Source organism: Sceloporus occidentalis, unplaced genomic scaffold (genome assembly GCF_023333645.1).
Source record: "Sceloporus occidentalis isolate IW3139 unplaced genomic scaffold, rSceOcc1.0.p SCAF_4, whole genome shotgun sequence".
Lineage (NCBI taxonomy): Eukaryota > Metazoa > Chordata > Lepidosauria > Squamata > Phrynosomatidae > Sceloporus > Sceloporus occidentalis.
In genome coordinates this window covers 189,912,666-189,939,877 of record NW_028316984.1, presented here as the reverse complement: position 1 = coordinate 189,939,877, position 27,212 = coordinate 189,912,666, and the positions used below count along the sequence as shown (strand labels likewise).

At 41.3% G+C, this 27,212-nt stretch overlaps 1 protein-coding gene across 9 annotated transcripts in view; it reads right to left on the bottom strand.

The window, feature by feature from the left end:
- The window catches only part of AKT1 (AKT serine/threonine kinase 1), a 161,438-nt gene that overhangs the window by 94,489 nt on the left and 39,737 nt on the right, over window positions 1–27,212 (bottom strand). The window contains exon 1 of one of the 9 annotated variants that reach the window (XM_089522676.1): window positions 20,484–20,502. The exons of the other annotated variants lie outside the window; for them this stretch is intronic. Within the exon in view, the coding sequence (XP_089378802.1) occupies window positions 20,484–20,490 (7 nt within the window). The 5' untranslated portion in view covers window positions 20,491–20,502. Of the gene's footprint in view, window positions 1–20,483; window positions 20,503–27,212 lie in introns of those variants that run through there. 9 annotated transcript variants of the gene reach the window in all.

Genomic DNA, 27,212 nt, shown 5'->3' with positions numbered 1-27,212 from the left:
GGGTTTTGCCATTGCCATCTGAGGCTGAGAGAGTGCGACTTGCCTAAGGTCACCCTTTATTTTCTCCAAAACTCACAACAAATCTTGCAAATGTTATTGATTTCCAAGAGAAGATACATAAAGTTCCACTGGCAGTCACAAGAAGTGCAAAAGAGAGTGTTTCCAGATAGAAATGTGAATGCAATTAATTTCTCGCTCATCCTAATACAATACAATCAAGTACAAGAAAAAAATTCTCAATTCGTCTGCAACTTCACCAAGAATCACCAGCCGTCTGCAAACTGTTGTGAAAAGAGCTGCAGGAATTATCCTGGCTTCATATGTCCTTAGAAGTCTTCCCCTGCTGTCTGTTGCATGTTTTTAGTCAAAGTGTTGATTATGAAATTGCACTGTGCTAATATCTGACATGATGTAGTCTATGTGTTTATGCACAAAAAGGGAAAACGATATACTGTATGTAAAGAAAGCATCTGAAATTTGGCTCATTACTGACCAGAAATCTGTGCCCCAACTGAACCCTCCTCATCGCCACCACACCCACGCTTGCAGAACTCTCCTGCATAACATGAGGTCCAGATGGACCCATCCTTTCCACTTAGTTAATACACTGTAATCTTTGGTAGATCACCTTTCTCTGCAAACAACAAAATCCATGAAAAGAAATTCCACCTAAACATTAAGAAGAACTTAAGAAGGATGGTAAGAACTCTTCAACAGTGAAATATGGTGCCTGGGAGTGTGGTGGAGTTTCCAACTTGGGAGGTATTTCAACAGAGGCTGGATGACCATGTGTCACGAATGTTTTGACTGTGTCTTCCTGCATGGGAGGGGGTTGGACTGAATGGCCCTTGTGCCCCTTTCAACTCTATGACTCTATGAAAATTCAGTTCCATTCCCCCCCCCCACCAATGAATTCATCCCCACCCTACACATATGAAATCCTCTAACAATAACACCTATGAGATACTGATTGTGTGAAATTATATATAAATATACATAAGAATAATATCCATAAATTGAAAGTGGCAAGGAGAAAGGAAGATATAAACATCCATCCTTTATGAGACCTCTTTGGAAGATGACAAGCAGGACTATTCTCTTAGTCTAAAGGGTGGGCAACTTCAATGGGCCTTTGGGTCAATGCCTGTGTGCACACATACTGTACACATACAAACACAGAGACCTCTATGGCAATGATTCCCAACCTTTTCTATGGCCTACACCCCTAGGAAATATTTGATTAATGTCCACACCCCTACAAAGTAATATCACATTTGAAGATGAAGAAGGCTAATTTCTAATTTCTGAATCACAAACTGAACCACGTATAATACTGTGGTTAAACAAACTGAACTTTAAAAAATAAGCATTTAACTCAGGGCATAAAATACAAATCTAAATTAAGCAATTAGATTATAATGGCAGCCAACTGTCATCGTCCAGCCAGGAGGGAGTGAGAGGGCGGGTCCAACACCATCGGGACCGCCCTGAAGGGACAGAGCCCTCCCTCCACGGCCAACTGTCATCATCCAGCCAGGAGGGAGTGAGAGGGCGGGTCCAACACCATCGGGACCACCCTGAAGGGACAGAGCCCTCCCTCCACGGCCAACTGTCATCGTCCAGCCAGGAGGGAGTGAGAGGGCGGGTCCAACACCATCGGGACCGCCCTGAAGGGACAGAGCCCTCCCTCCACGGCCAACTGTCATCGTCCAGCCAGGAGGGAGTGAGAGGGCGGGTCCAACACCATCAGGACCGCCCTGAAGGGACAGAGCCCTCCCTCCACGGCCAACTGTCATCGTCCAGCCAGGAGGGAGTGAGGGGGTGGGTAGGGGCTAATTTTGTACTGCAATTTTTATTGTACACCGCTATGATTATTGCGGAATAGCGGTCTATAAATAAAACATATTATTATTATTATTATTAATTTATTCAAGAAAAAAAATGAGTGATGACGGGTCACTCAAGGACACAAGCCACTCTTTGATGCACCTCTGAAATGACATCTCCCACGCCCTGGGAGTGTGGGCAGCCCAGGCTGGGAATCCCTACTCTATGGATTGCACCTCCATTTCCCCTCTTAAACATCCAAAATGACTGTAAGTTCACTTTTCATCAGGGATAGGAGAACCACGAAAAGGGAAGAGTTTAAAAAACAAAAACAGATAAACACATGGACATTCATTACAGCAAAACTGCAGCAGGAATGTTCAGGGACTATGAAAAATAGATGTTGGTGGCACATCTAGACTCCAGAGCCACCTCTGCACTGCTAAGCAAACGTTACTGGAATAAAAAAGAACTCAGTTATAGATGCATTCCTTCCCTTTGAGTTTATATATCTGGGGAATGGAGGGAATAAATGACAATCCAATATTATGTCAACTGTAACAAGCAGTCAGGAGTCATCTGGTCTTCAAGGTAAATCATTCTGTTTTCCAGCCAATGGATATGAGCTACATTTAGGTCTGAGTGTGTGTTGTTTTTCTGCAGTGTTTTGGTTTAGAAGGTCCAGAACAAAAACAAAACAAAACAAAAAAAGCCACCAACTTGTGCCATATTGCTTACAGCAATCAATTTTCACCAACATGGGATATCCCCAAAGGAGCAAAAGAGAATGAATCAGCATACAAAACTCCTGACGCTTACCTTCAACACAGCTTACTCAGATTAGTCCTTAACCCACAGCTGCCTCCAACAGGGAAAAGATGCAAATGAAGTCTTGTTAGCCACTAAAGTGAGGAGATTTTTTTCTGCCCTTTCCTTCTGAAGGATATCTGGAGCTGTGTTTTGTTCTTTTAAGACATGCACGTGGGTGTTAGATTTGCCTCTGGTATGCTGAGGTGAGAGATAATAAAAGATTACAAAGCCGCAATGAAAGGAGAACACAGGAACAATACCATGTAACCCAGTGAGTAAAGCCTATAGTTTTATACCCACAGCATGATTTCCTAAGAAACCCTCATCATTCCCACGTTTAAATTTCTAAAATATGGGTGTCTGCTAATTTGTTTTTGCTCTTCTTTTACTGCTGTTTTTGCATGACAATACCTGTTTAAAGAATTATTTGGGACAGGTTTTTGAACTAATGCTAGGTATGTCAAATTGCTTTCAACATTTTCTGGAGTAACATCTAATAAATGTAGCTGCTATAAAGAAACAGGTCCCCCACTATTTTTAAGAGGTGGAGGAGACAGTGTCTTGCAAAATTTTGGACCTGTGTTTTAGAGCAGTGCTTCTTAAACTGAGGGAGCTGGGCATGTTCAGCCTGATGAAGAGAAGTCTAAGGGATGAGAAATTACATTATTTAAATATGTAAAGGGCTACTGCAGAGAGGAGGATGAAAATTTGTTCTCTGCTGCCCCAGATAGTAGAACCAGGACTAATGGTTTTAAAGTTACAAGCGAGTACATTTCGATTGAACTGTAATCCCGCTTCAATCCATTGGGAGAAGTGGGAAAATACAAATAAAATTCATTATTATTATTATTATTATTATTATTATTATTATTATTATTATTATTATTAGAAGGAACTTCTTGACAGCAAGGCTGGTCCAGCAATAAAACCAACTAGCTAGAGAAGTGATTGGGTCTCCTTCTCTGGATGCATTCAGAAAGAGGCTGGACAGTTACCTGCTGGGATGCTCTAGCTGGAGTTCCTGCATTGGGCAGAAAGTTGGACTTGGTAGACTACTGAACCCCTTCCAACTCTATGATTCTAAGCCATCTCATATGGAGGATTGAGCATCTTTTTCTTCAATCTGCCACAAATGGTACCATATTTGAGCATATTCACTACAGTTATTTACTTCGTTCCAGGGACTGGGAGCAGTCCATGGAGTACTACTTTGAAAAGTACTGTTTTAGAGCACAGGGGAGTAGAAGTTAAACTGGGATTCACTGGGAGATATTGAGTGTCTTGCTACAGAGAAGTAAAGAGCTGTCTTTCCAAACGGTATTACAGTGGGCCCGCCACACTCGCTGGGGTTAGGGACACAGGACCCTCATGAAAGTGGAAAAAATGCAATTAAATGTTTTATTTTTTACCTGAGAGAATATCACTCTAGGAATCTCTAGGTCTTCCAGTGTAACTCTATGGTCAACATCTGCTGGAGGCTTACCACAGAATTGTGCTGGAGGACCTATAAATGCCTACAGAAGTATTCTCTCTAGGAATCGCTAGGCTCTCCAGTACAACCTCTTGTGAAAGATGGCCACAGAGTTGTGCTGGAGGACCTAGAAATTCCTAGAGAGAACATATTTATCAAATCCGCAAATAATCAAAGTTGCAAAAAATCAAAGACACAAATGTGGAAGGTCAACTGTAAAAGCAACTACAACAACAATGAAAGCTTCTCCCCACCCCTAAATTAGGCTGCTGAAACAAGGAAAACTTGGGGAGAAATTGGATATAAGTTTTTGTGTGAAAAGATTATGAGCTCAGTTCTGACACTGAAATAAATTCTTGGTCTGAGCTTTTCCCTTCATTTTACAAGCTGCATTGCCCAGTCCTCTGAACCACTGCACTGCATTTGTTGGTGGACTTTGAAGGTCTGAATAAAAAACAAAGCAGAACCTGGAAGCTTGAAGTCACCTTATCCAACTTCAGAAAAGACAGACAACACTTATGAAGGGTTTTGTGTTCTCTGTAGGGGTATCTGTCACTCTTATCTACCTCCTGTGCACTGCCAAAGCTCCCTCTTCCTGCAAATTCCAGCAGTTCTATCTGCCATTACACTGAATAGACTAGAAAGCTGAGCCAAAGCTAACAAAATGAAATTCAATACGGAGAAATGTAAGGTAATGCACTTAGGGCGGAAAAACAAAATGCATAGATATAGGATGGGGGACACCTGGCTGAACAAGACTACATGTGAAAGGGAACTAGGAGTCCAAGTAGACTGCAAGTTGAACATGAGTCAACAGTGCGATGCGGAAACTAAAAAGGCCAATACGATTTTAGGCTGCATCAATAGAAATATAGTGTCTAGATCAAGGGAAGTAACAGTGCCATTATATTCTGCTTTGGTCAGGCCTCACCTGGAATACTGTGTCCAATTCTGGGCACCACAATTCAAAAAGGACATTGAGAAATTGGAGCGTGTCCAAAGGAGGGCGACTAAAATGGTGAAGGGTCTTGAAACCATGCCATATGAGGAATGCCTTAGGGAGCTGGGTATCTTTAGCCTGGAGAAGTTTCAGAGGTGATATGATAGCCCTGTTTAAATATTTGAAGGGATGTCACATTGAGGAGGGAGGAAGCTTGTTTTCTGCTGCTCAAGAGATTAGGACCCGGAGCAATGGATGCAAGCTACAGGAAAAGAGATTCCACCTCAACATTCCTGACAGTAAGGGATGTTCGACAGTGGAACACACTTCCTCGGAGAGTGGTGGAGTCTCCTTCCTTAGAGGTCTTTAAACAGAGGCTGGATGGCCATCTGTCGGGGATGCTTTGACTGAGAGTTCCTGCATGCCAGGGGTTTGGACTGGATGGCCCTTGTGATATCTTCCAACTCTATGATTCTATTATTCTCTTGCAAACTCACTCCTCTATGTAAAACAAAGAAACAAACAACTAAATATTCCTCTCCAGTGGGCTCCAGTGCACTCTTGCAGGCGATGTTAGAAGAACGCATGCACATTCACACCACGGGCTAGAGCTGAGGAGAGAAAAAACTTGCTTGAATTATTCAAGAACATGCCTACAATTACAATGAAAGATTTCTCAGGTGCTGCACCACCACACTTTCTTTTTACAGAAAAGTAAAGGCAAAAATATTAAACTATTAAAGTGTCTTATGGTTAAAAAATACCTCAAGATGAGAATGTCACAGAGCTATGGGAATAAAAAATTGAAATTACTTTTCTTCTTTTCACCTGGTCTTAATGATGTAGTAAGCCAGCACAGTGGTGAGTGAAATTAAAAAGCCAGAGAAAGCCCTGAATAAATATGGACTCATCAACAGATTGATCAATCAAGGGTGGACAACTCCAGTAAGTTTGGCAGCCAATTCTGCTGCTGGAACCTTCCAGTGCCCATACAGACTGCCAAAAACACTAAAAAAAATGAAAACTGAAAACCAGAATTCTGCTTCTTGTTGTGCAAAATTGGTATGTTTTGATGTTAAACAGTTCAAGGAGGCCCAACAACCTACTTAAAAGCCAAACCAGACCTCCAATAGGATTCCAACCAAGGTGATTCACACCTTTTTTTGCTGGAAAAAGAGTGTAGTCTAAGGAGTGTTCTTGTTATCTTTTGTCTGGCTACCAAAAACAGTCTTGTGGCCACAATTTGCTTACCCACAATTTAGATAAAGCATATCCATCGCCCTCTCCTCCTGCCCAGATACACCACCTTGAGTGATACAGTGGAAATAAGAAATGGCTTAAATCTAATAAATCATAAATAAATATACACCTTGAATTAATGCTAATGTATTGCTTTCTTTGACTCCAGCTGTTACCCAAATCATCAGGATCATCCTGCTCTCTGGTACCATTGTTTATAGCCGAGTTGTTAAGTTTTTCCAAAAATATACTAAAAATGTATACCATATACTAAATATGCAGGCTACAAATGAAACGAACAAGGGAAATGTGGAGCTATACACCTGATGCTAGGAATTCTGCACTGGTAAGGAAGTAGTGATGGGGAAAGCAAGAAGAAAAGAGGAATGAATAGTTGCCATGTAGCCTGAATTTTTGGACACTTAATCTTCTCTTCTTATCAACATCCTCCCCCCATCTGTTTGCGGCATTCCCCATCTGCAGCTGCTCACAGATTTTGCTGTTGCCACTGCTGCAAGGGTCAAGCTGATAGAGGCCACCCTGAAGGATCTTCCCAGTGCTAGCAATTTCAAGAAGGCAGAAGGTGGGGACAATAAGCCACACAAAGACCAAGATATTCCAACTACTGCTGTGGCTTCTTCAGCTGGGATTGGCTGCACCACAGCTATTGATTTTGCAACCAAGCAAAAGATAACAAGGAACAAGTGTAAAGAGAGAGACAGAAAGACTGCCAACTTCTCTGATAAAGTGCTATTCCTGCCCTCCCTCCACAAAAGATGTCCTTTTGACTGCAGCTGCTGTCCTTGTGGAGACAGAAGCAACATATATTTAATCTACTGTCCTCAGAATGCTAGCTCTTTGAATCTGTCAACTGTACTTCTGTGATGCTTTAAGAGAAAAGTGCGGTAAAACCAGAAGGTTAACACCAACTTGCTTGCTGACCACCGCATGGATTTTGCTAGCAGAAGCACTGAAGGCAGCAGCAAAACCAGTATCTTTAGAAACTTTGTTGTGTAAAAGGTAGGACAATATTGTGGCTGAATAAGTTCATTCATTAGAAAATTCAAATTAATGAAAATTTTCAAAAGGAACTGGATTTTGGTCATAGATTAGAGAACAAAGCCAACTATAACTCACAATGTTTGTTCTTGCTATTGCTGTTGGGTGCCTTCAAGTCATTTCTGATTTATAGCGACCCTAAGGTGACTCTATCACAGGGTTTTCTTGGCAAGATCTGTCCAAAGGAGGTTTGTCATTGTATTTCCAGGAGGCTGAAAGTGAAGTGGGTAATCGAGTCTTGGTTTCCAGAGTCATCATTCAACACTCAAACCACTATGCCACACTGGCTCTCATAACTCACAATGTACCAAATACAATTTAGTAAAAAAAAAATGGACTGTATAAATCTGGATTGTTTTTAGTGACATGCTTACCTTTTCCCTTTATTTTATTTTCTTCTTCACCTTTCTTTTGTCTTTTTTTTAAATTTTTTTATTGCAAGTAATGTAACTTGACAAAATTCTAAGAGAAAAAAACATAATTTACAACTTGACAGCTTTCCTTTAACACTTATTTTATTAGCCTCCAAATTATGTCATTCGAAAGAATGACAACAGAACCAGATTAAATACTTCCATTTCTTTAAAAAAAAACCTTCCATTTAATAAAAGAAATAAATGAAAACTAATCCATAATTTAAAAAGGCATTACAGAGTTCATTTCTTGAGTTGTGAACCTGATATGTTAGTTCTTCCATGACAGCAAGAGACTGCAGCTTTTCACAGCACAGTCCAAAGATAAACTGTAGGCCTTTCCATTTTTGAGTGATTACCATACAAGCTACTAGACCCCCCCCCCCAAAAAAAAAGCCTTATTTTATTGATTTCTCAAATTCTATTTATGTTCAATCTCCCCTCAATGACCTTCTGGTAGCATATTTCCTCTCCATACTTTTATCTACACAACAATCTGTTTTAAGTAGTTTAGCCAAGGCGAGCTTCACAGCTCAGTAGGGACATGAATTGGGATATTTTCACTCCCAGTCCAGCATACTAACCATTATATTGGCTTCTACTCTCGCTTTTAAAACAGTAAACTATGGTTAATTGAAGACTGTGCTTTGGTTACTCCTGCTATGCAACAGTATTCCTGCTATGCAAAATTAAAAATGCCTGTATCTAATAAAATAAAGTTTAAAAAAATCAATACTAGTGAAAACAAAACCAGAATGTCTGTTTATAAACCTTGAAAACATCTAAAAATGAATATACTTTTAGGTGATGCCTGAACAACAAGAATATTCATGTCAGAAGGGAGTTCAAGGGCCAGAGGGCCACAACTGAGAAGACCCCATCATAAGTGATGCTACTCTAGGGTACCACATGAAGAGCTTCCTCAGCCATCCTTACATTCAGGGTAGGTCAGTCCTGACAAGGACTGACCTTGTCAGTCTTCTGTAAGGATCCTGAGCAATTTAGGTCTTTGTATACTATGGCAGACAGCCAGCGTGGTTTGAGCACTGGACTACAACTCTGTAAACCAGCATTTGAATACCCACTCCATCAAGAAAACTCACTGGGTGACCTCAGGCACTCTCTCGGCCTCAAAGGGAGGCAAATGCAACCCCCTCCCCCCCCAAAAAAAACCCAAAACAAAACCCCTCTGAACAATATAGACATCTTCAGGATGCATTTATTTTATTATTTCTTTCTTAAAACTATTCTTCTATCACTATTCTGTCTATCAGGAATTTAAAATGATATAAAACAACAATGATAAAAGTATTGTTTAAAATAGATTTTAAAAAAAACCCAAAAACTTAAAGCCCCATTTTAAAAACCAATAATTCTTTAAAAACAATATGATTCTGGTTTGGGTTCAAGGTGATGGCCATGGCATTCAAAACACTAAATGGCTCAGGACCTCAGTTCCTGAATAGGGAGGATCCTCTTCCTGTGTAAGAAATCTTCTCAGAAGCCAAGATGATCAAATTGAGGCCGTCATACTTTGGCCACATCACGATAAGGCATGAACCACTGAAAAAGACAGGAATGATAGGAAAGGTAAAGGGTAGTAGAAAGATAGGAAGGCTGCATGCCAGATGGAGAGACTCGATTAGGGAGGTCATGGGCGTGAATTTGTAGGACCTAAGCAGAACAGTGGAGGACAGAGGATCTTGGAGATGTCTCATGTACAGGGCTGCCATGAGTTGGGGTCTACTCAAGGGCAGTTAACAGCAGCAACAAATACTCAGCCTGAGGGTTCATGGCCCCTTGAGGGGCCTTCTTCTGTGTCTCATCAGACATCGCAATACTATATGGAAGGACATAGAAGAGGGCCTTCTCTATTGTGGCACCCACAATTGCGGAATACATCCCCTAAGAGACCTGTCCGGTGCCAACACTGCTGTCATTCTGGCACACAAGTTGTTTCACATGGTTTTAAATTGGCCAAGTTAATTTTCTTGTATATTGCCTTGAGATCTGAAGATAAATAGACTCACAGAACTATGGAGTTGGAAGAGACCTCAAGGGCCATACAGTTGAACCCCCTGCCATGCAGGAACACAGAATCTAAACACCACTAACAGATAAATATTTAATTAAATAAAGGCATAAATAATATATTTAAAACAGTTTGAAAAGTAAGTTTCATATGATAGAATATAGTTCTGGTTGCCTCCCAGAAATTTAACAGGGATGGAGTCCACCTGAATTGCCTCATGAGAGTGTGCCATAATCAAGGTGTTACAGTACTACAAGGTAAGCCCTGTCTACTATACTCTCCAACCCAAGGTGCCCCTACACTGTAGAAATGATTAACACCACTTTAAGCGCTGTAGCTCCATCCTATGGAATCCTGTGATTTGTAGTTTTACAAGGCCTTCAGCCTTCTCTGCCAAGGAGAGCAGGTACCTCACAAAACTACATATCCCAGTATTCTGTACCACGGAGCTATGGCAGTTAAAGTGGTGTCAAACTGCATTATTTCTACAGTATAGATGCACCCCTAGCCTCTTGGGGAGGTGGGACACAGAACAAGACTTCCACTGCAGATCTCAAATTGCAAGCTGGAAACCCTGCATTGCAGTTTGTCCACAAAACTTGGTAAACGTGATCCAATGTTCAACAGCATCCCCTATCCCAAAATATTTACATGTTATTGTCAGCTGCCATCATGTTGGTTTTGATTTATGGAGACCCTATGAAAGAGAGCTTAACTCTTGCAAGTTTCATGCTGCGGTTTCCTTTATTGAATCAATCCATCTGAAATGCAGTCTTCTGCTTTTCTTATCGCCTTTCACTTTACTAAACATTATAGTCTTTTCCAAAGAGAAATATTTACATTTTTTTTAAATGGGGGAGGAAGCAGCGAAGACAAAGGGAGAGAGGGATGTCATTTATCCGTATGGAAGTTTGGCCATAAAAGAACAACCAAAGAGAGAAAGCATGTTGTATTGCGACAAGTGCTCTTGATGGCCTCATTTGAAGAAGGAGAGAGATACGCAAATAAGCAAGCAAGCAAGCAAGCAAGAAACAAACAAACAAAACTGAACAGCCTTTTACTCTAATTCTCTTCTCTTCCTTATTGAAGTTTAATACACATTATCATGGAGCTACCAGTGTTAAGAAAATTGCTGGATAAAAGCTCGTGTTAAACCAAGGCAGGATGGCTCGGTGCCAAACGTAATGCCAAACTTCCCCAGTTGCGAAAATGAGCTGTTTTTACACACCAAAGTAACCACGCAGCAGGCCTGTGGAGTTGGAAGACAGCTGACAGAGATGACTGTGGCTGTCCCCCTGTTGTACAGACATCCATCCAAATACCAACATCTGCTATGCCACGATTTACTTTTTACACAACATTTAGCAAAACAGCGCGCCTCTTGACTGCAGCATCGTTAAAAGGGAAGGAACAACAAATAAATCGCTAAGACGCAGGGACCCATCAGACAATCACAAAATTAAAGAGCAGTTTTTCTTGCACAAGTTGAGCTTTAGTTTCAGATTTATTTGACTTTCTGAAGTCGTAAGTAAGAGAATCCCACTGTGTTACTTTAAAAAGAAAGAAAGAAAGAAAGAAAGAAAGAAAGAAAGAAAGAAAAAGCACCAGGGAATTGTGGCCTAGTTGGGAGTGAGGTAGTTAGGGCTGGAGCAAGGGAAAGAGGGAAACTGAACATGCAGGCCAGATTTCTGTAAAAGATGACAAACATAATCCATCATTACAGTGAACATTACAGTTTGGAAGAGAGCAGGGTTGATGCAATCGGCAGAAAAAGCAGATGTTGATGAGGCATCCTGGGTTGCTGCTGCTGCTGCATTCTCTCTGCAGTTCCAAAGTATGAAAAAGATTACATGATGCCTTGGAGCATTTAGACAGCAATGGAGGGTGTGGAGGGAGGGAAAATAGAAAATATCATTTTAATGCCCGCTCCTTCTTCCAAACAATTCAAAGCCCTCATTTTCATTTGCACAAAAAGGAATTAATGTCCTTCAAGGGCTTCTTTGTTTAAAGACCACTACATACATAAAAGGAAAGAGAGAACTACGACGTTCTGCATGTACTCTGGGCATCTTAAAGCTTTGTGTATAAGTACCAACTCCTGAGCATCCTTGACTTTAATGCAACTACTGTGGCCCTTCACATTTGTTGGGGTTAGGGATGCAGGACCCCCTCTGTCAGCTGTCTTCCAGCCCCCATGAAAGTGGAAAAAACGCAAATGAGAAACCACTATTTTTTTTACCTGAGAGAACACCTCTCTAGGAATCTCTAGGTCCTCCAGTTAAACTCTATGGTCAACATCCACCAGAAGTTGACCACAGAGCCTGTGGAGTTGGAAGACAGCTGACAGAGATGACTGTGGCTGTGTACACATTTCATGCTCAAAATTATTTAAAATATTATGTATAAAATTATTTTTAGGTGATATGTATAAGGTATAATGTATACAAAACATAAATGAATTTCATGTTTAGACCTGTGTCCCATCTCCAAGATATCTCATTATGTATATGCAAATATTCCAACATTTTAAAAAATCTCAAATCCAAAACACTTGTGACACTGGTCATAAGCGTTTTGGATAAGGAATAATTTGTATTATACTGGCTTCTCATCTCTGTCAACAAGTTAAACCACTGAGAATGTCCACCAAATAAAGTCCAATTATGAAATGGGGGGAGGGGGCTATGAAACTTCCTTTCCTTTTAAAATTCTCTTCTGAGGCCAGGACAAGGTCAAGTCTCTTCCCATCAAATCAAGCATGAAAAAGTTAGAGGTTTCCTCTGACAGTCTACATTCTTTTTCCATAACTAGAATCTATTTCTTTGTCTCTCCCCAGATTTCCTCATCACTTTTACACATCTAAAATGTTACAGTTCAATACTGTATTTCTTGTTCTTCAGAAAACTACATGTGAACGACCAAACTGTAGTTCACACTACAAACCATGCTATTATCCCAATTCCAATCCCAGTCTTCAAGACAGACCCAAGATGAAGTTTGCCACATCTAATGAAACAGCAACTTATAGTTTGTCACAAAAGCAGGAACACCATGGTTTGGCCCTGCATGTGAATCTAAATTCTCCCAGACATATCTTTCTCCAAATCTTGCTTCTCCTTCCATTCCTGCTTCCTGCTATCTTACCAAGTGTACTAGAAACACATCTATATCATTAACTGAAATATAAATATTTCTACCCTTGTCTGGCAGCAGGTACAAAATGAGATTTATTTATTGGTTAGTTTGGTGTATAATTTTGCCTTTCCTCCAACAAGCTCAAGGTGACATACAAGGATCTCCTCCTCCCTATGTTATCTTTACAACAAATTTGTGAACCGGGTCAGGCTGGGAGAATGAGATCACTAAGAGACTTTTGCCATGGAGATTTGAACCTAAATCTGAAGCAAGAAAGCTCAGTTCAGCTCAGTACTAAAATGTACTTGTTGTCTACCATACCTGGCAGAAATCTGCTGGCTCCCCAAAACATTACTTGGCTTACAAAAGGAGTTTAAAAATACTTAGGCAGAAATCCCAGTCTGTTCCCATTAAACATCTAAACTTTTGCCTAAAAGTCACTTTCCCATAACCAGAGAAGGGTGGGGAACCAACTCACCCAGCCAATTATTTTCCAGTTCTGCAAAGCCCTTGAACTGAATCTGAATGTGGTTTAGCCTAAGACTGATTAGCTACAGTCAGATTTGACTCCTAACATTGATCTCTGTTTGGGGATATAGAAACCCATTGTAGGAATGAATGCTTGAAAAAGACCTGCCTAGATATTAATATGAAGCAGCTGTGAATGGTGTGCTGCAAGCCGCTGTTGCTATGAAGACCACCGAATGCTCCCATTTTTATTCCAACCATAGAAATCAGACAGGAAATAGGAGCAGAGAGTAAGGCGCTATGAAAGACACACACAGCCGTCCAAGTGCAAATGTGTATTTCCAAACCACTACCTCCTGTAATAGGCCTTTTCACTTCTACAATGGAGCATGGAAAAAAAGTGGAGGACCACAAAAAAATCCTTCCATGCTCACACCCATTCTAGCTAAGCTGTGAATCAAATTTCTGATGTACATGTGGGCAACTGAGTGGGACGTTGTCAGCATGCAGGTCTAGTTTGGCACTGGTGCAGAAAAGCTGCCTGGTGTCTTTACAGTAACTTAGATGCAACAAACTGCATGCCACCATCAAGTTCTCATTGAGAAAGTGACCATCCAACAGCTTTCTATTCATATGCATTTGTTATTATTGTGTGCCTTCAAGTAATTTCCAACTTATGGCGATCTTAAGGCGAATCTATCACAGAGTTTTTCTGGCCAGATTTGTTCAGAAGAGGTTTGTCTTTGATCTCCTCTGAGGCTAAGAGAATATGACTTGTCCAAGGATTTGTCCAGTAGGCTTCCATGGCTGAGAGGGGATTTGAACCCTGATTTCAGAGTCATAGTCCAATGCTCAAATAACTACACCACACTAATATATACATTTAAACTTCACTAATTCCAAAAGTGTGGGAGGTGCACTCCAGTTCCCAAAGTAGTTCCTCATAGGACTTGCTTTCCAGATGCTTTGCCATCTTGATTGCCCTCCCCTGAACATGTTCCAGTTTGTCAATATTCTTTCTGAATTGCTTGGTGAGGTCTGACCTAAGCTGAGTAGAGTGGTACTATTATATCCCTTGATCAGGACACTATACTCCTGTTGATGTCCTGTTGATGTAGCCAAGTACTGTATTGGCCTTTTTGACAGCTGTATCACACTGCTGACTCGTGTTAAACTTGGGGTCTACTAAGACCCCAGATCCTTTTCATATCTACTGTTGTCAAGCCAGATGTCACCCACCATCGTGGAGGTGTCTCATTCATATGGTCACTGTAAACCAAATTGACAGCATATAATAATAACAATAGTGACAAATGTAAATACATTAAAAACATTGTTTGCACAACTATCACACAGACAAAGCATGTACAGTGAGGCCAGAGTGAACAAGGCAGCAACATTTGCTCTGTGTCAGTGATTCTCAACCTTTGGTCCTCCAGAAGTTTTGGCCTTCAGTTCTCAGAATTCCTGACTGTTGACCAAGCTATGTAGGGCTTCTGGGAGCTAAAGTCCAAAACACTTGGGCGGCCAAAGTTTGGGAATCCTTGCGCTATGCTCTGTATGAACAACAACTTGAGACAGGGCCTTCTGTGTGGTAGCTCCATACCAACCTTCCCCTTCCACCATGTACATAAATCAGGCATCTAATTTACTTATCCAGCTGGAAGCATTCATTTAGTCAAAACTTGGACTGGCTTCATTTAACCCAATGTTTTCTACTGACAACCTTCTAGCTGTCTTTTTTATTTCCTAAGATTTGGCTTTAATACAGATCAAGCCAATTTGGCTTACTGATGTCATCACAAAGTGTGGGGACTGCAAAAGATCCGTGGGCTGAATTTTTACCCCAGGATCCTCAGTGGGCTCTATGAACTACCAAAACTGTCAAGAAATCAAAATGTTAACAATGTAGGACAGGTCCTCCAACCTATTTTAGAAGTGAACTACTGCTCATGGAAGCTTCAAGGAGAAACAATATCCCCACTACTGGACCAGAAAAATGGCAGCCAAAGAAACAGAAATGCCAATATTTTGCTTATGTTAAAACAACAGCTAGAACCATGGTGAGCAGTTTGAGAACATTCTGCTCTTTGCCACAAATGTGCATCATAGAAAGACAGTTCTCCGCTTACCACACCATTAGCCAGAAAAGATACTCGAGGAGTTTTGCTTTAAAAGGCTATGTTTTCACCCAACCTTCATTCATTCTACTCTTCTAAGAACAGTAACAGGATTCCTTTCTGAATGGTGCTGGGAATCTAAAGAATCATCCTGCAAGAGGCATGATTATGTTCAAGCCAACCTTGTCATGTGAATGGCCAGTTTCATTTTAGAAATGAATGTTTGCATTGTTGGCTGTTTTCTTTCTTACTCAAAAGAAAAATAAGCTATTCTACTCTGGTGTGTTTTAACACTGGAAAAACTTGTAACAGAGGAAGGAACTGTTCCCAGCAGCCAGAAAACCTACAAAATTCTTACCATAACTTTGGCACAGTACACTTTTCTAGTGTCACAAAAGCCCATTATGCTGTAAGCGTAACTAATGTTTTCCCCTTATAAAATGAACATTTTTCTTTCAATACCCTACTTCCCCCGTCATTCCAAAGTTTAGGTTTTTTTTTTAATATTAAATAAAAGTTTATTACACATGTGCAACCCACTCTCTGCTTTATAGCTAAGAGGCTCAATGGGTGGGCTGATCGCTATACATCTAAAGAGGAATAATATAATAAAACAGTAGTGGTGGTGGTAGTAGTAATAGCAGAAATAATAGTAATAGTTGTTGCTGTTGTTGTTATTGCTGCTGCAATGTTTTAAATTTGTCAGATTGGTTTTATTACATGCCACCCTGATTCACCTGCTTCAGCAACTACACATGGGCCTAAATCCAACTGCTGGTCAAAACTAGAATAGACTCACCAAATCAGTGAGTTTTATTTGATTATTTAATTTAATTCAATGTGTCTAGCAACTGAATTTAAGTAATAATTCTAATTTCCCCCTCTTAAGCTTATAAGACCATTGCACCATGGACAGAGAAAAAACCAGGACTATCTTAGCCTGTATCATTCAAACACTGTTCAATTTCTTCAAGTGCAACAAGAGTCCACAGTTTGGATACTTCAGTCTCAGAAATTTCTTTGAGTCAGAACTCAACCGAAAACCATTTTACTCTGTGACATTGAGTGAGGCAACAGGTGAGATGTTGATAAGGAAGATGGCAATTCTTTGAACATGAGCCCTATTGCATATAGAACTGTTTTAATGAGAAACCAGCAAGGAATATCTTGATGCCATCTTAATTGAACAAGGCAAGGCAACTATGGAAGGGGCACAGACCACCACTCACTCACACACTGCTACTCCTATAAGTGACATCAGATAATAATAATAATAATTTGTTGGGATAGGATTTAGGGAGACCAGGGTTCAACTCCACCATGGAAACCCACTGGGTGACCTTGGGCAAGTCACACTCTCTCAGTCTTAGAGGGAGGCAATGGCAAACATCTCTGAACAAATCATGCCAAGAAAACTCCATAATAGGTTCACCTTAGGGTCAGAAAAAAACTTGAAGGCACAAAAACCACAAAATAATTATTCTGGTATAATCTTTTTCATGGACTGGAATATAGTTCAGCAGATGCACTGTTACTGATCAATTTTGTCTTAAGAGGTAGGGCTATGTATGCATTACGTTACATTCAAACTATGGTAATAAAAATAAAACCTGAGAAATTAAAATATTTTTCCAACATAACTTACACTTTGTTACCCACTTACATATTGTGCATCTACCTAAGAATGCAGCATACAAATGAGGGGGCCCCCACCCCAGTATTTACACCCGATTACTCAATAATGGAGCCCAAAGTAATGAGATCCCAGCCACTTTTTAACTTCTGCAAGATTCAGGGCCTTAATATCATTTCCAAGTCCTTTTGACACTGGCAGCTGGTGGCTTCTATCAATGGAGCGGTGAATGCACTCTGGGTTTTAATGTTACTTAAATGAGCTATCCAAAGTGCTAAAATTACTGTCCCAAAAGGTTCAACACACTGGATTTAGTTCATTTAAAGTTTGGACTAAACCCAGAGTAGATTCACCACCCCTCTGACTTGGGAATGACAAGTGACCCTTGACCAGGGTTTTAAACTCCAGGAGTGTTGTTGTTGATGATGGTGCTCTAACACAAGCCAAATGTGTACAGCTAAACTTGTATTTTGTTTCCACAACAAGACACCAGTTTTCAATCCCTCAGCAACTGTTAGCAAACAAATATCTGTTATTAAATCTCTCTCATACACACACACCTCACAGCTATTATATCAAAGAGGAAATAGGCATTTATAGATATGGAAATCACTCTACAAAGATTCATTCCTTCATTCATGTATATCTAGAGTTGTATAATTTGGGGAGATTTTGAAATCATAGGGGGAAAAACATTAACCAAAAGAGAGAGATTAGCATCCTTTGCAGATTGAAAGTATTTTTTTTTATTTTAGCCTTACATCATATAGAAACAATACAGGGCAATTATATCATCACCTCTGAACTTCGTTTTCAAGAATCTAAATGGAAAAATCAAGATTGTTGGGGTTTTTTTGGAATTTATATTTTTAAAAAATATTTCCAAGCTGTGGATGAATCTGTGGATAAAGAATCCATAGATATGGAGGGCCAACTGTACCAACAAAGTCATTCTCTGAATGTGAATTCTAATGCATGTAAATGGAACCCTCATATAAAAAGGGAATACCAAATTTGCAGGAATACGAAAATATTTAAGGGGAAAAAAGCCTTAGGCAAGATGAATGTGTGTGTGTGTGGTGTGTGTTTGTCTGTGTACCTTCAAGATGCCTGTTGATTTATGCTGACCCAATGAATTTTTCATAGGGTTTTCTTAGGCAAGGAATATTCAGAGGTCATTTGGCTAGGAGTATGATGCCAGCCAAATATTTTAAACAAGACTGGGCATGCTCAGTGGCTGCAAAATGATGGATATTTGTTACAGAGGGAGTGGGGAATAGGATAGTACACAGTGATAAAAAGCAGGCATGGGTGGCTGGAACCTAGGATTGCATACTACTACATTTTCCTGTCTATCCCATACTTCTTAGAAAAATCTGAAGGAAACCAGTAACTGTGCAAACCCACACTATCATGCAACTTAGGTGACAGTAAAGTACATTAATAAACATATCCTTCAAGAGCCTTTTGTGAGTCAGCTTGTTCATCAGCCTTAATTTGTCATCTTAGTCTTCCTTTGTAATTAAATAAAATTATTACTGAAAAGTAGAATTAAAGACATACATACAGTATGGCTTTAAAAAAAGCAAATATAATGCAAGTGGAAGTCTACGGATCAGTACCAATCCACAAGCTCCCAAGTCTGTGGCAGGGTTCCAGGAAAGAGAGAAACAGATGTAGCCAGTGGGTATAAATATGGCATCAGTCCCTGGTACTTCAGAAAGAAATAATAAATGCCAGAGAACAGGAACTGTAGTTCAGGGGAGCAGATTATACCTCCTACTCAATGAAGTCTAAGTAATTGTACTGTACCAAATAAGAAATCCCAGGAATCCCTAGAATGGTAACCTAAGAACTAAAGTGAAACTGATATAATTTCATTGAACAGAAATAATGGGTTCCTGTACAATGCAGAACTCTGGAAAATCAGGATTCTGTATCATGCAAGGACTCTGAAGAAGCAGAATAATCTCTTCACATCAGAATTTATTCTCCACCTTGTGACATAATAATAATAATAATAATAATAATAATTATTATTATTATTATTTATTTCTTACCTGCCTCCCCCCAAGGCTTGAGGAAGTACACAACATAGCTTAACACATAAAACCACATTAACATGTTAAGTTAAAACAACAAGAATTAGGAATCTCTTTCAACTCAAATGACAAATTCTAAGAAGTTCCCATATTACTATTATTGTTATATTTATTTATATCCTGCTTTCTCTCAAAACTGGAATTCAAAATTGATCAGAGGCCACATTCCAGTTGTGGGAATAGTCGAAGACACATGGAGTGAGATAGGAGACAAAAAATGCCAATATATTTTAGCTTAAAGCTTCTACTGGCAGTAGCTGTGCTTTAAGATGGGCATTCCTACCTTTCTGAATTGGTGGAGAGGAAGCCTTACTAGAACTGGAAATCCACTAAATCAGTAGTTCCCAACCTTTGGTCTTCCAAAGGTTTTAGACTTCAGCTTCCATAATTCCTGACTGTTGGCCAAGTTGGCTGGGGTTTCTGGGATCCACTGAGAACCACTGTACTAAATGACCACTGGTGCCATTAGGATGGGGATGTGGCCATCCAGTGAAGCCCCTGGGGCTAGATTTGGCCTCAAGGCCTCAAATTCCCCACCTGTGTCCTAGAAATGGAAGGAGTTCACATACTTGGTCCAGGTTTTCACCTAGGGCAGAAGTATAAAGTATAAGTAGGCCTGGGGCCTTGGGGACCACTTACCAAGGGCTCCAGTAGCAACTGGCAATGGCAATCTCTCTTTGCCCCATGGATACTCCCTAGGGACTGAAGGAAAGAGGCAGGTGGCCTCTTGGAGACCCCCAAGGAATTGGAGACAGAGGAGGGATGCCACTGAGGGGCAAAGAGGAGAGAAAGTGAAGTTGAGGAACAGGTGTGGAAATGCCAGAAGTGCACAAGAGAGACAACAGTGCCAGCTCCAAGGAACCCACACTGGATGGTGACCAGGGGCACCCACTCAATCCAGCCTAACTATGCTTCTGAACAAATGAGTCCGTTAAACTAAAAATCTAAGACAAGATTTGACCTTTACAACAGGAGCGTCAATTATTTCTCAAGTCCAGCCATTATCAGGTCATCTGTGTAGGAGTTTTTGTGACCTCATCCTCACTTAATATTTCCAGAACCCTGCCCCAATCACCACAGGCCTGTTTTACTCCTTTAAATACCATGACCAGGGAAACCACAAGCTTGTTACTCTTCCACTGAAACTGCTGTAAACCACATTCTCACTCTCTCCTCTATCACCAACTTGCACACAAAATATCCTGCCTCACAGACAAGTGGAAGAACAGCCTACCAAGCATCAGAGAGCCACTCCAGCATTTCTTGGCTGAGTCACTGAGGCTACAAGGAGACCTTTGGGTGGTTAGTCAGTTTATCTGAGGTTCTATTGCAGTTGCCACAGCCTGAGTAAATGCTCAATTTCCTTAAATTAGATCCTTTTGTTATAAAAAGGGCACATTCTTTTGCAGTTAATTTGACCTCCATCCCTGTTGCCCACCATGTTAGTTTTTCTCAGGCACTTTCCAGACATGCTTTTCAGCTTAGCTGCTTCCCTGATCTCAGACTGTACTCTGACCCAACTATTTTGCTTGCAGAGAGCTTGTGGAAAGGTACGCTTGTCCATATATATATATATATATATATATATATATATATATATATATGGGTCCATGGTATCCGCCAGGATTTGGTTCCAGGACCCCCCGTGGGTAACAAAATCCATGGATGCTCAAGTTCCATTAAATACAATGGCACAGTACAATAGCATCCCTTATGTAAAATGGCAACATCAAGGTTTGCTTTTGGGAATTTATATATTTTTGAATATTTTCAAGCTATTGTTAGTTGAATCCATGGAAAAAGAATCCAAGGATACAGAGGGCCAACTGTATATATGACGGTAGCTAAGTCATTCTCTTCCAGGAAAGATAGCAGGTAGTGAAATCAGCCTGAACTAGAATTCACACCTGGCTCCTGCCATACCATCTGGCCATCCAAAATGCTGCATCAATGCCAGGTACCCCACCCAGTGTTATCTCTGCATAGCCCTTTGGAGTATCTACACTGTGACTCACAAGATGAAGCATCAAAATACAAAGCACACCAAAGACAATCTGGCAGCAGATTTTTTTTTAATGGCTTTGAAGAATTCAAATGGAACAACATATCTATAAGTTGGGGCAAGGGTTAAATTGGAGGCACTGCTTTGCAGTGGTTCCGTTCTTTCCTCTCAGGTAGATTCCAGAGGGTGATGCTCGGGGACAGTTGCTCTTCAAAAACAGAGCTTAATTGTGGCATCCCTCAGGGAACCATCCTGTTCCCGATGTTATTCAACATCTATATGAAGCCGCTGGGAGAAATCATCCGTAGACATGGAGCAGGGTGTTATCAGTATGCTGATGATATCCAAATATACTTCTCCATGTCTCTGTCATCAGCAACAATGACAGATGGCATTGCTCCCCTCAATCAATGTCTTGCAGCAGTAATGGACTGGATGAGGGAAAACAAGCTCAAGCTGAATCCAGACAAAACGGAAGTACTTACGGTAGGGGCCCCCAAACCAGGTATCGGGTCGCAACCTCCAGTCCTAGAGGGGTTCACGCTCCCATCAAAGGACTGTGTTCGCAGCTTAAGGGTGCTTCTTGACTTGTCGCTTCAGATGAGAAATCAGGTGAATGCAACAGTCAAAAGTGCCTGTTATAAGCTCCAGCTGATACGTCAGCTGTGCCCTTTCCTGGAGCCGGGTGACCTCAAAATTGTAATACACACACTGGTAACCTCAAGACTTGATTTTTGTAATGCGCTCTACACAGGGCTGTTTGACAGTGGAACATTCTCCCTCAGAATGGAGTGGAGTCTCCTTCCTTAGAGGTCTTTAAACAGAGGCTGGATGGCCATCTGTCAGGGATGTTTTGATTGAAATTTCCTGCATGGCAGGGGGTTGGACTGGATGGCCCTTGTGGTCTCTTCCAACTCTATGATTCTATGATTGTGCCTAGTCCGGAAACTTCAACTGGTACAGAATATGGCAGCCAGATTGATAACAGGAACAACTACGAGTGACCATATTACACCAATATTGAAATCACTCCACTGGCTGCCTTTTAGTTTCTGGGCACAGTACAAGGTGTTGGTCATTACCTTTAAATCCCTCCATGGCTTGGGCTCAACCTATTAAAGGGATCGCCTCTTTCCGTATAATTCGCCCTGTGCACTCAGATCCTCTGGGAGGAATTTGTTGCAGTCCACAAAGACCAGGTTGACGGCGACCTCCCAGAGAACCTTTTCCGCGATCGCTCCCACTTTATGGAATGGCCTGCCGGACGAGATCCGTCAAATTACCAACCTAGAGAGCTTCAAGAAAGCTGTCCGGCAGGCCTTCCCGGAATAGAACCCGGCCACGTAAACATCCCCCCACAGACATATATAAGTGAAGACTCTGCCCACCATTATTCCATTATTGTATTATTGTTTTTAGATTTTATTGTCTGTAATTTTAATGGATAGAATTGTGCAATCCTTTTTTAAGGGGGGGCGGAATTGTATATATTATTGTATTTTTTAAAGGTTGCATGCTGCTTTGATTGTGGTAACAAAAAGCAGGATATAAATTAAAGTTTGTATTATTTATTTATTTATTTAAATATCATAAAGCACCCCCAGAGACTATAGATTGATTTTGCCTGGTTCCTAATGGGTACAGAAGAAACCAAATATCTATAGGGAAGATAATCCAAAGTTTAGGACCCTATTACTGGTAGCTCCATTTTGGCCTCTAAATGCGGAGATCAAATGGAGAAGGGCATCTGAGGAAAACTGCCATGTAGGTTCATATGGGGGAAAATCAGTCCTTCAGATACCTGGGTCCCAGGCCATTTACGATCTTTAAAAGGAGAGAAACCTTGTCCAATACAAGCTGAATGTCTATTTCCAAATCAAGCAAATTCACAAGCAATATACAGTGCGCCCACGCCATATGCTGAAAGCCGTGTGGGAGCACGCAGGGCACAAGGGGCAGCATGTTTCATTCAGATGAATGGGGCGCACACCCTTGGCGCACATGCACCACCGCACCCCCACATGCACGAGCCCCATTCACTTGAATGGGGCTTGAGCATGCATGGTATTTGGCTTACGCGGGGGGTCCGGAATGGATCCCCCGCATAAGCCAAGGGCGGACTGTACTTAGGATTGAAGACGAAGCAGCCACAGTTTCAAATCCTTACTCAGTTATGATGCTTGCTGGGCACCCACGGGCAAACCACAATCTTTTATCCTGAACTACCTCTCAGGGCTCATGCCAAAGCTTCTTAGCCTAACCAAAGTTTATTATCAATCCCATGTGTGATGATGATGTGAATAAATAATAATTACAAAAATCTTGCCAAAAAAGGTCTACAGGGGTTTCTGCTGTAGTCCATATAATTTTTACTGGTTCCCCTACCTTTAAGAACTTGCTAAATGATATTAGGTAAGACACTTCCAGCCTCAGCTCTCCCTTCCCACTCATCTATAACATAGGCATAATAATAATAACTTATTTTTATGAGACTACTGCAACGCTTAGAACTGAGACTGCAGTCAAGAATTCAGAAGATTAAGAATGGGAAGGACAGCTATGAAAGAACTAGACAAAATTCTAAAGTGCAAAGATATACCACTGAACACTAAAATTAGAATTGTCCAATCCACTGGATTCCCCATTACCATGTACAGGTGTGAGAGTTGGGTGTAACTTATTTAAGATGTGCTGGGGAAGAGTGCTGAGGATACCGTGGAGAGCCAAAAAGGCAAATGATTGGGTCCTAGAACAAATCAAACTTGAACTCTCCCTGGAAGCCAAGATGACGAAACTGAGAGTGTTGTACTTTGGCCACATCAGGAGAAGGAGGGACTCGTTAGAAAATACAGAGATACTGGGGAAAGTAGAGGGCAGTAGAAAGAGAAGAAGACCGCATGCCAGATAAACTCAATCAGGGAGCCCACAGGACTGAGCCTATAGGACCTGAGCAGAGAATAGGGGGGCTTGGAGACATCTTATTCACAGTCATCACAAGTCGAGATCAACTCAAAGGCAGCTGACAACAACAACAAACTGCAGCACTTAAAAGATAACTCTTGTAAAGCATCTGAATAACCACAAGTGTCACACAAAATGCTAAGTATAAGATCAAATATGTGTGGCGATCAACTACTACTAACTGATCTAACACTTTTTGACTTAAAAGAGCTTCCCTATTAAGTAACTCTGTTCACTCGTCAGGGAAAACAAGGAACGTAGCTAGTCTCACAAATGGCATCACCTCATATGTTAAAGGTTAGAGGCTGTAATATCACAGTCACACCACAAAACAGCAAGACATCTCTAAAGAATGTCAAGCATCAGGAAAACAATCCATGTGTACTGCAATTATAATTACAAAAAGTTGCAGTGTGCACCAAGCTAACAGTTCCAGACACTCCCCATGTCAGCCAGTAATCCACTGCCTTTAGTTTTACTTCTTTTATTTAAATTCTACAAGCATTGGAATTCCTAGAATTCTGTTACCTTCCTCATGTCTACAGATGGTGTCATTTTGGCCACCTAAGGGCCTACTGTCATAGAATGAGTTTGGTATTAATACAAGGGCAAAGACAGTATGATGACCCAGGCTGGTTTCCTGCAACACAAAATCAAATGCACTACCCTTAATCATACATTCAGCCATGAGATTATTTGTTGATAAGGATAGAGGGACAGGAGGTCGAAAACTTTCTTCATGCTCCAACATTTCCCACACTTAACAGTCCCTGTATTATTATTTATTATTATTAACCTTTATTTATGAAGCGCTGTAAATTTACACAGCGCTGTACATACAATCTTTTAGTTAGACGATTCCCTGCCCTCGGGCTTACAATCTAAAAAGACATGATACAGAAGGAGGAGGGAGTGGTGGAGGGAAAGGGTAAGAGGTCCAGCAGTTCCTCTCTACCTCCAAGGCCTGGACCAAGGCAGATGGACTGGAGGGAGGGGGAGGCTTCATAATGGATGGTTAATCATTTTCCAGGGAAAATACATACTCACAAGTAGGATAATACATATACAGTACATAGCAATACAGGAAAGGGTTCAATAAACAGGCACCACAAGAACATCAAATAGTGAGCGACAATTATGTAATGTCCTGCTCACTCTCCTTTTCCTTCAGTCTGATCCAGTTTCTACTGTATGCATGCTTTCATGTGCTATGGATTTGGAAACAGAGGAGGAGGAAGTGATTTGTAACTAGTGCTGCTGTATCTTTCAATGACGAAACCCTAGGCCACTGCAAGCAGGGTCACAAGGCTACTCAGAGCCCATTGAGAGCTGAAGCATTCATTCACAAGATCCGCAAGCTGCAGGCTTGAGGTCAGGGAGATGACTGGTCTTTCCACAAACAAAACATCTGCTGTCCTGGAAGTAGCACTTCCTTTAAGCGACTGACTCACAGCCTTGCCAGGAACTACCAAGACAAACACAGAGGAAGGAGTCTCATTTCATTTCTCCATTTAGTGCAGGGGGAAAGCACACAGAAGGCCACAATGGAAACTTCTTAGGCTGCCACACTTGAAAATAAAGTCCTGCAAAATATTCAGGTGTTTAGATAAATAGCAGCAGCTAGAGTGTTGGCTGAGGCTAGTTACAGGAATCACACAACTCCCTTGCTCCTACAGTTCCACTGGCCTACTTCCAATTTGAAATACTGGATATGACTTATAAAGCCCTATACAGCTTAAGACCAAGTGAACTGACATATTATCTTCCCTGGACCCTGAAATCCACAGGAAAGGCCCTTCTCTCAGTGCTATCATCTTCACATGTACAGTTGTGTGCTTTCAATTTGTTTCCTACATATGGAGACCTGAAGGCAAATCTAACTTAGGGGTAAAAGAGACCAGCATAATACGGTGGCTTGGGGGCGGCGCAGGGGCATGATGTTTAGATGACCTATGCTCTGATGCCATCCCCAAGCCAGCATCACACTGCCTGCCCACCGAGACAGCAAACAACATTTCGGCACTCCGGCGACACAGTGTTTATATGCCACATGCCAATGGAGTGCAGAAAAGCCGGCACCACGGTGGAAAATCAGCCCTTTTTCTGCCCCCAAAAGGAGTAGCATTTTGCTACTTCTTTTTGGGCTGGAAAAACACCGGATTGGGGCCATGGCATGTGGTTGGGCTGTACCAGCCCTTACTTTAGCTTTTATGCAGCAAGATTTACCAACTGATGGCACCACAAAAGTCCAAAGTAAAAGAGAAAACAGCACAACTATGCTGAACTGCAAATTTGTTTCTGTTAGGACCAACACATAACACAAAAATACTTAAGCCAATACTTTGCAACTCTCAAAGGTTCCAAAGCGTTTTATAAACAGAACTGCACACAATCCTCAGCAGCTATCTTAATATACCAGGATGCAGGACTGGCACTAAACTCCCACTGGGGTACTATGCTGAGAAGAGGTATTGAAGGATCTCTTAGGCTGCATCTGCATTGCAGAAATAATCTGTCTATTTAAAAAGATTGTATGTACAGCTGTGTGTAAATTTACAGCGCTATATAAATAAAGCTTAATAATAATAATAATAATAATAATAATAATAATAATCCAGTTTGACACCACTTTAACTGCTATGACTAATGCTATGGAGTCCTGGGATTTGTAGTGTATGGTGGCTAGGGATGCCATAACCCGGCGGCCCCCATGACGATCCCGCTTTTGGAGGAACCGGGTCCGCCCTGGCCTGGTTCCCCCTAAATCTCAGGTTTGGGCCGGGCCCGTTCATGTGGCCATTGCCGCGGCTGCTAATGCGGCTGGCGCTGGCCGGCCACCCACCTCCTCCTCCTCCTCGGCCGCACCGCCCTCCTCCTCCTCCTCTGCTCCTCCTCCTCCTTCTTCTGCGCAGCTGCTGCGCCGCCTGTGGCACTTGCCCGGGCAGCGGCCGGCAGCAGCGCACGCTCACCCGTCTTGCGCACCTGTGCACGGGGCTTAAA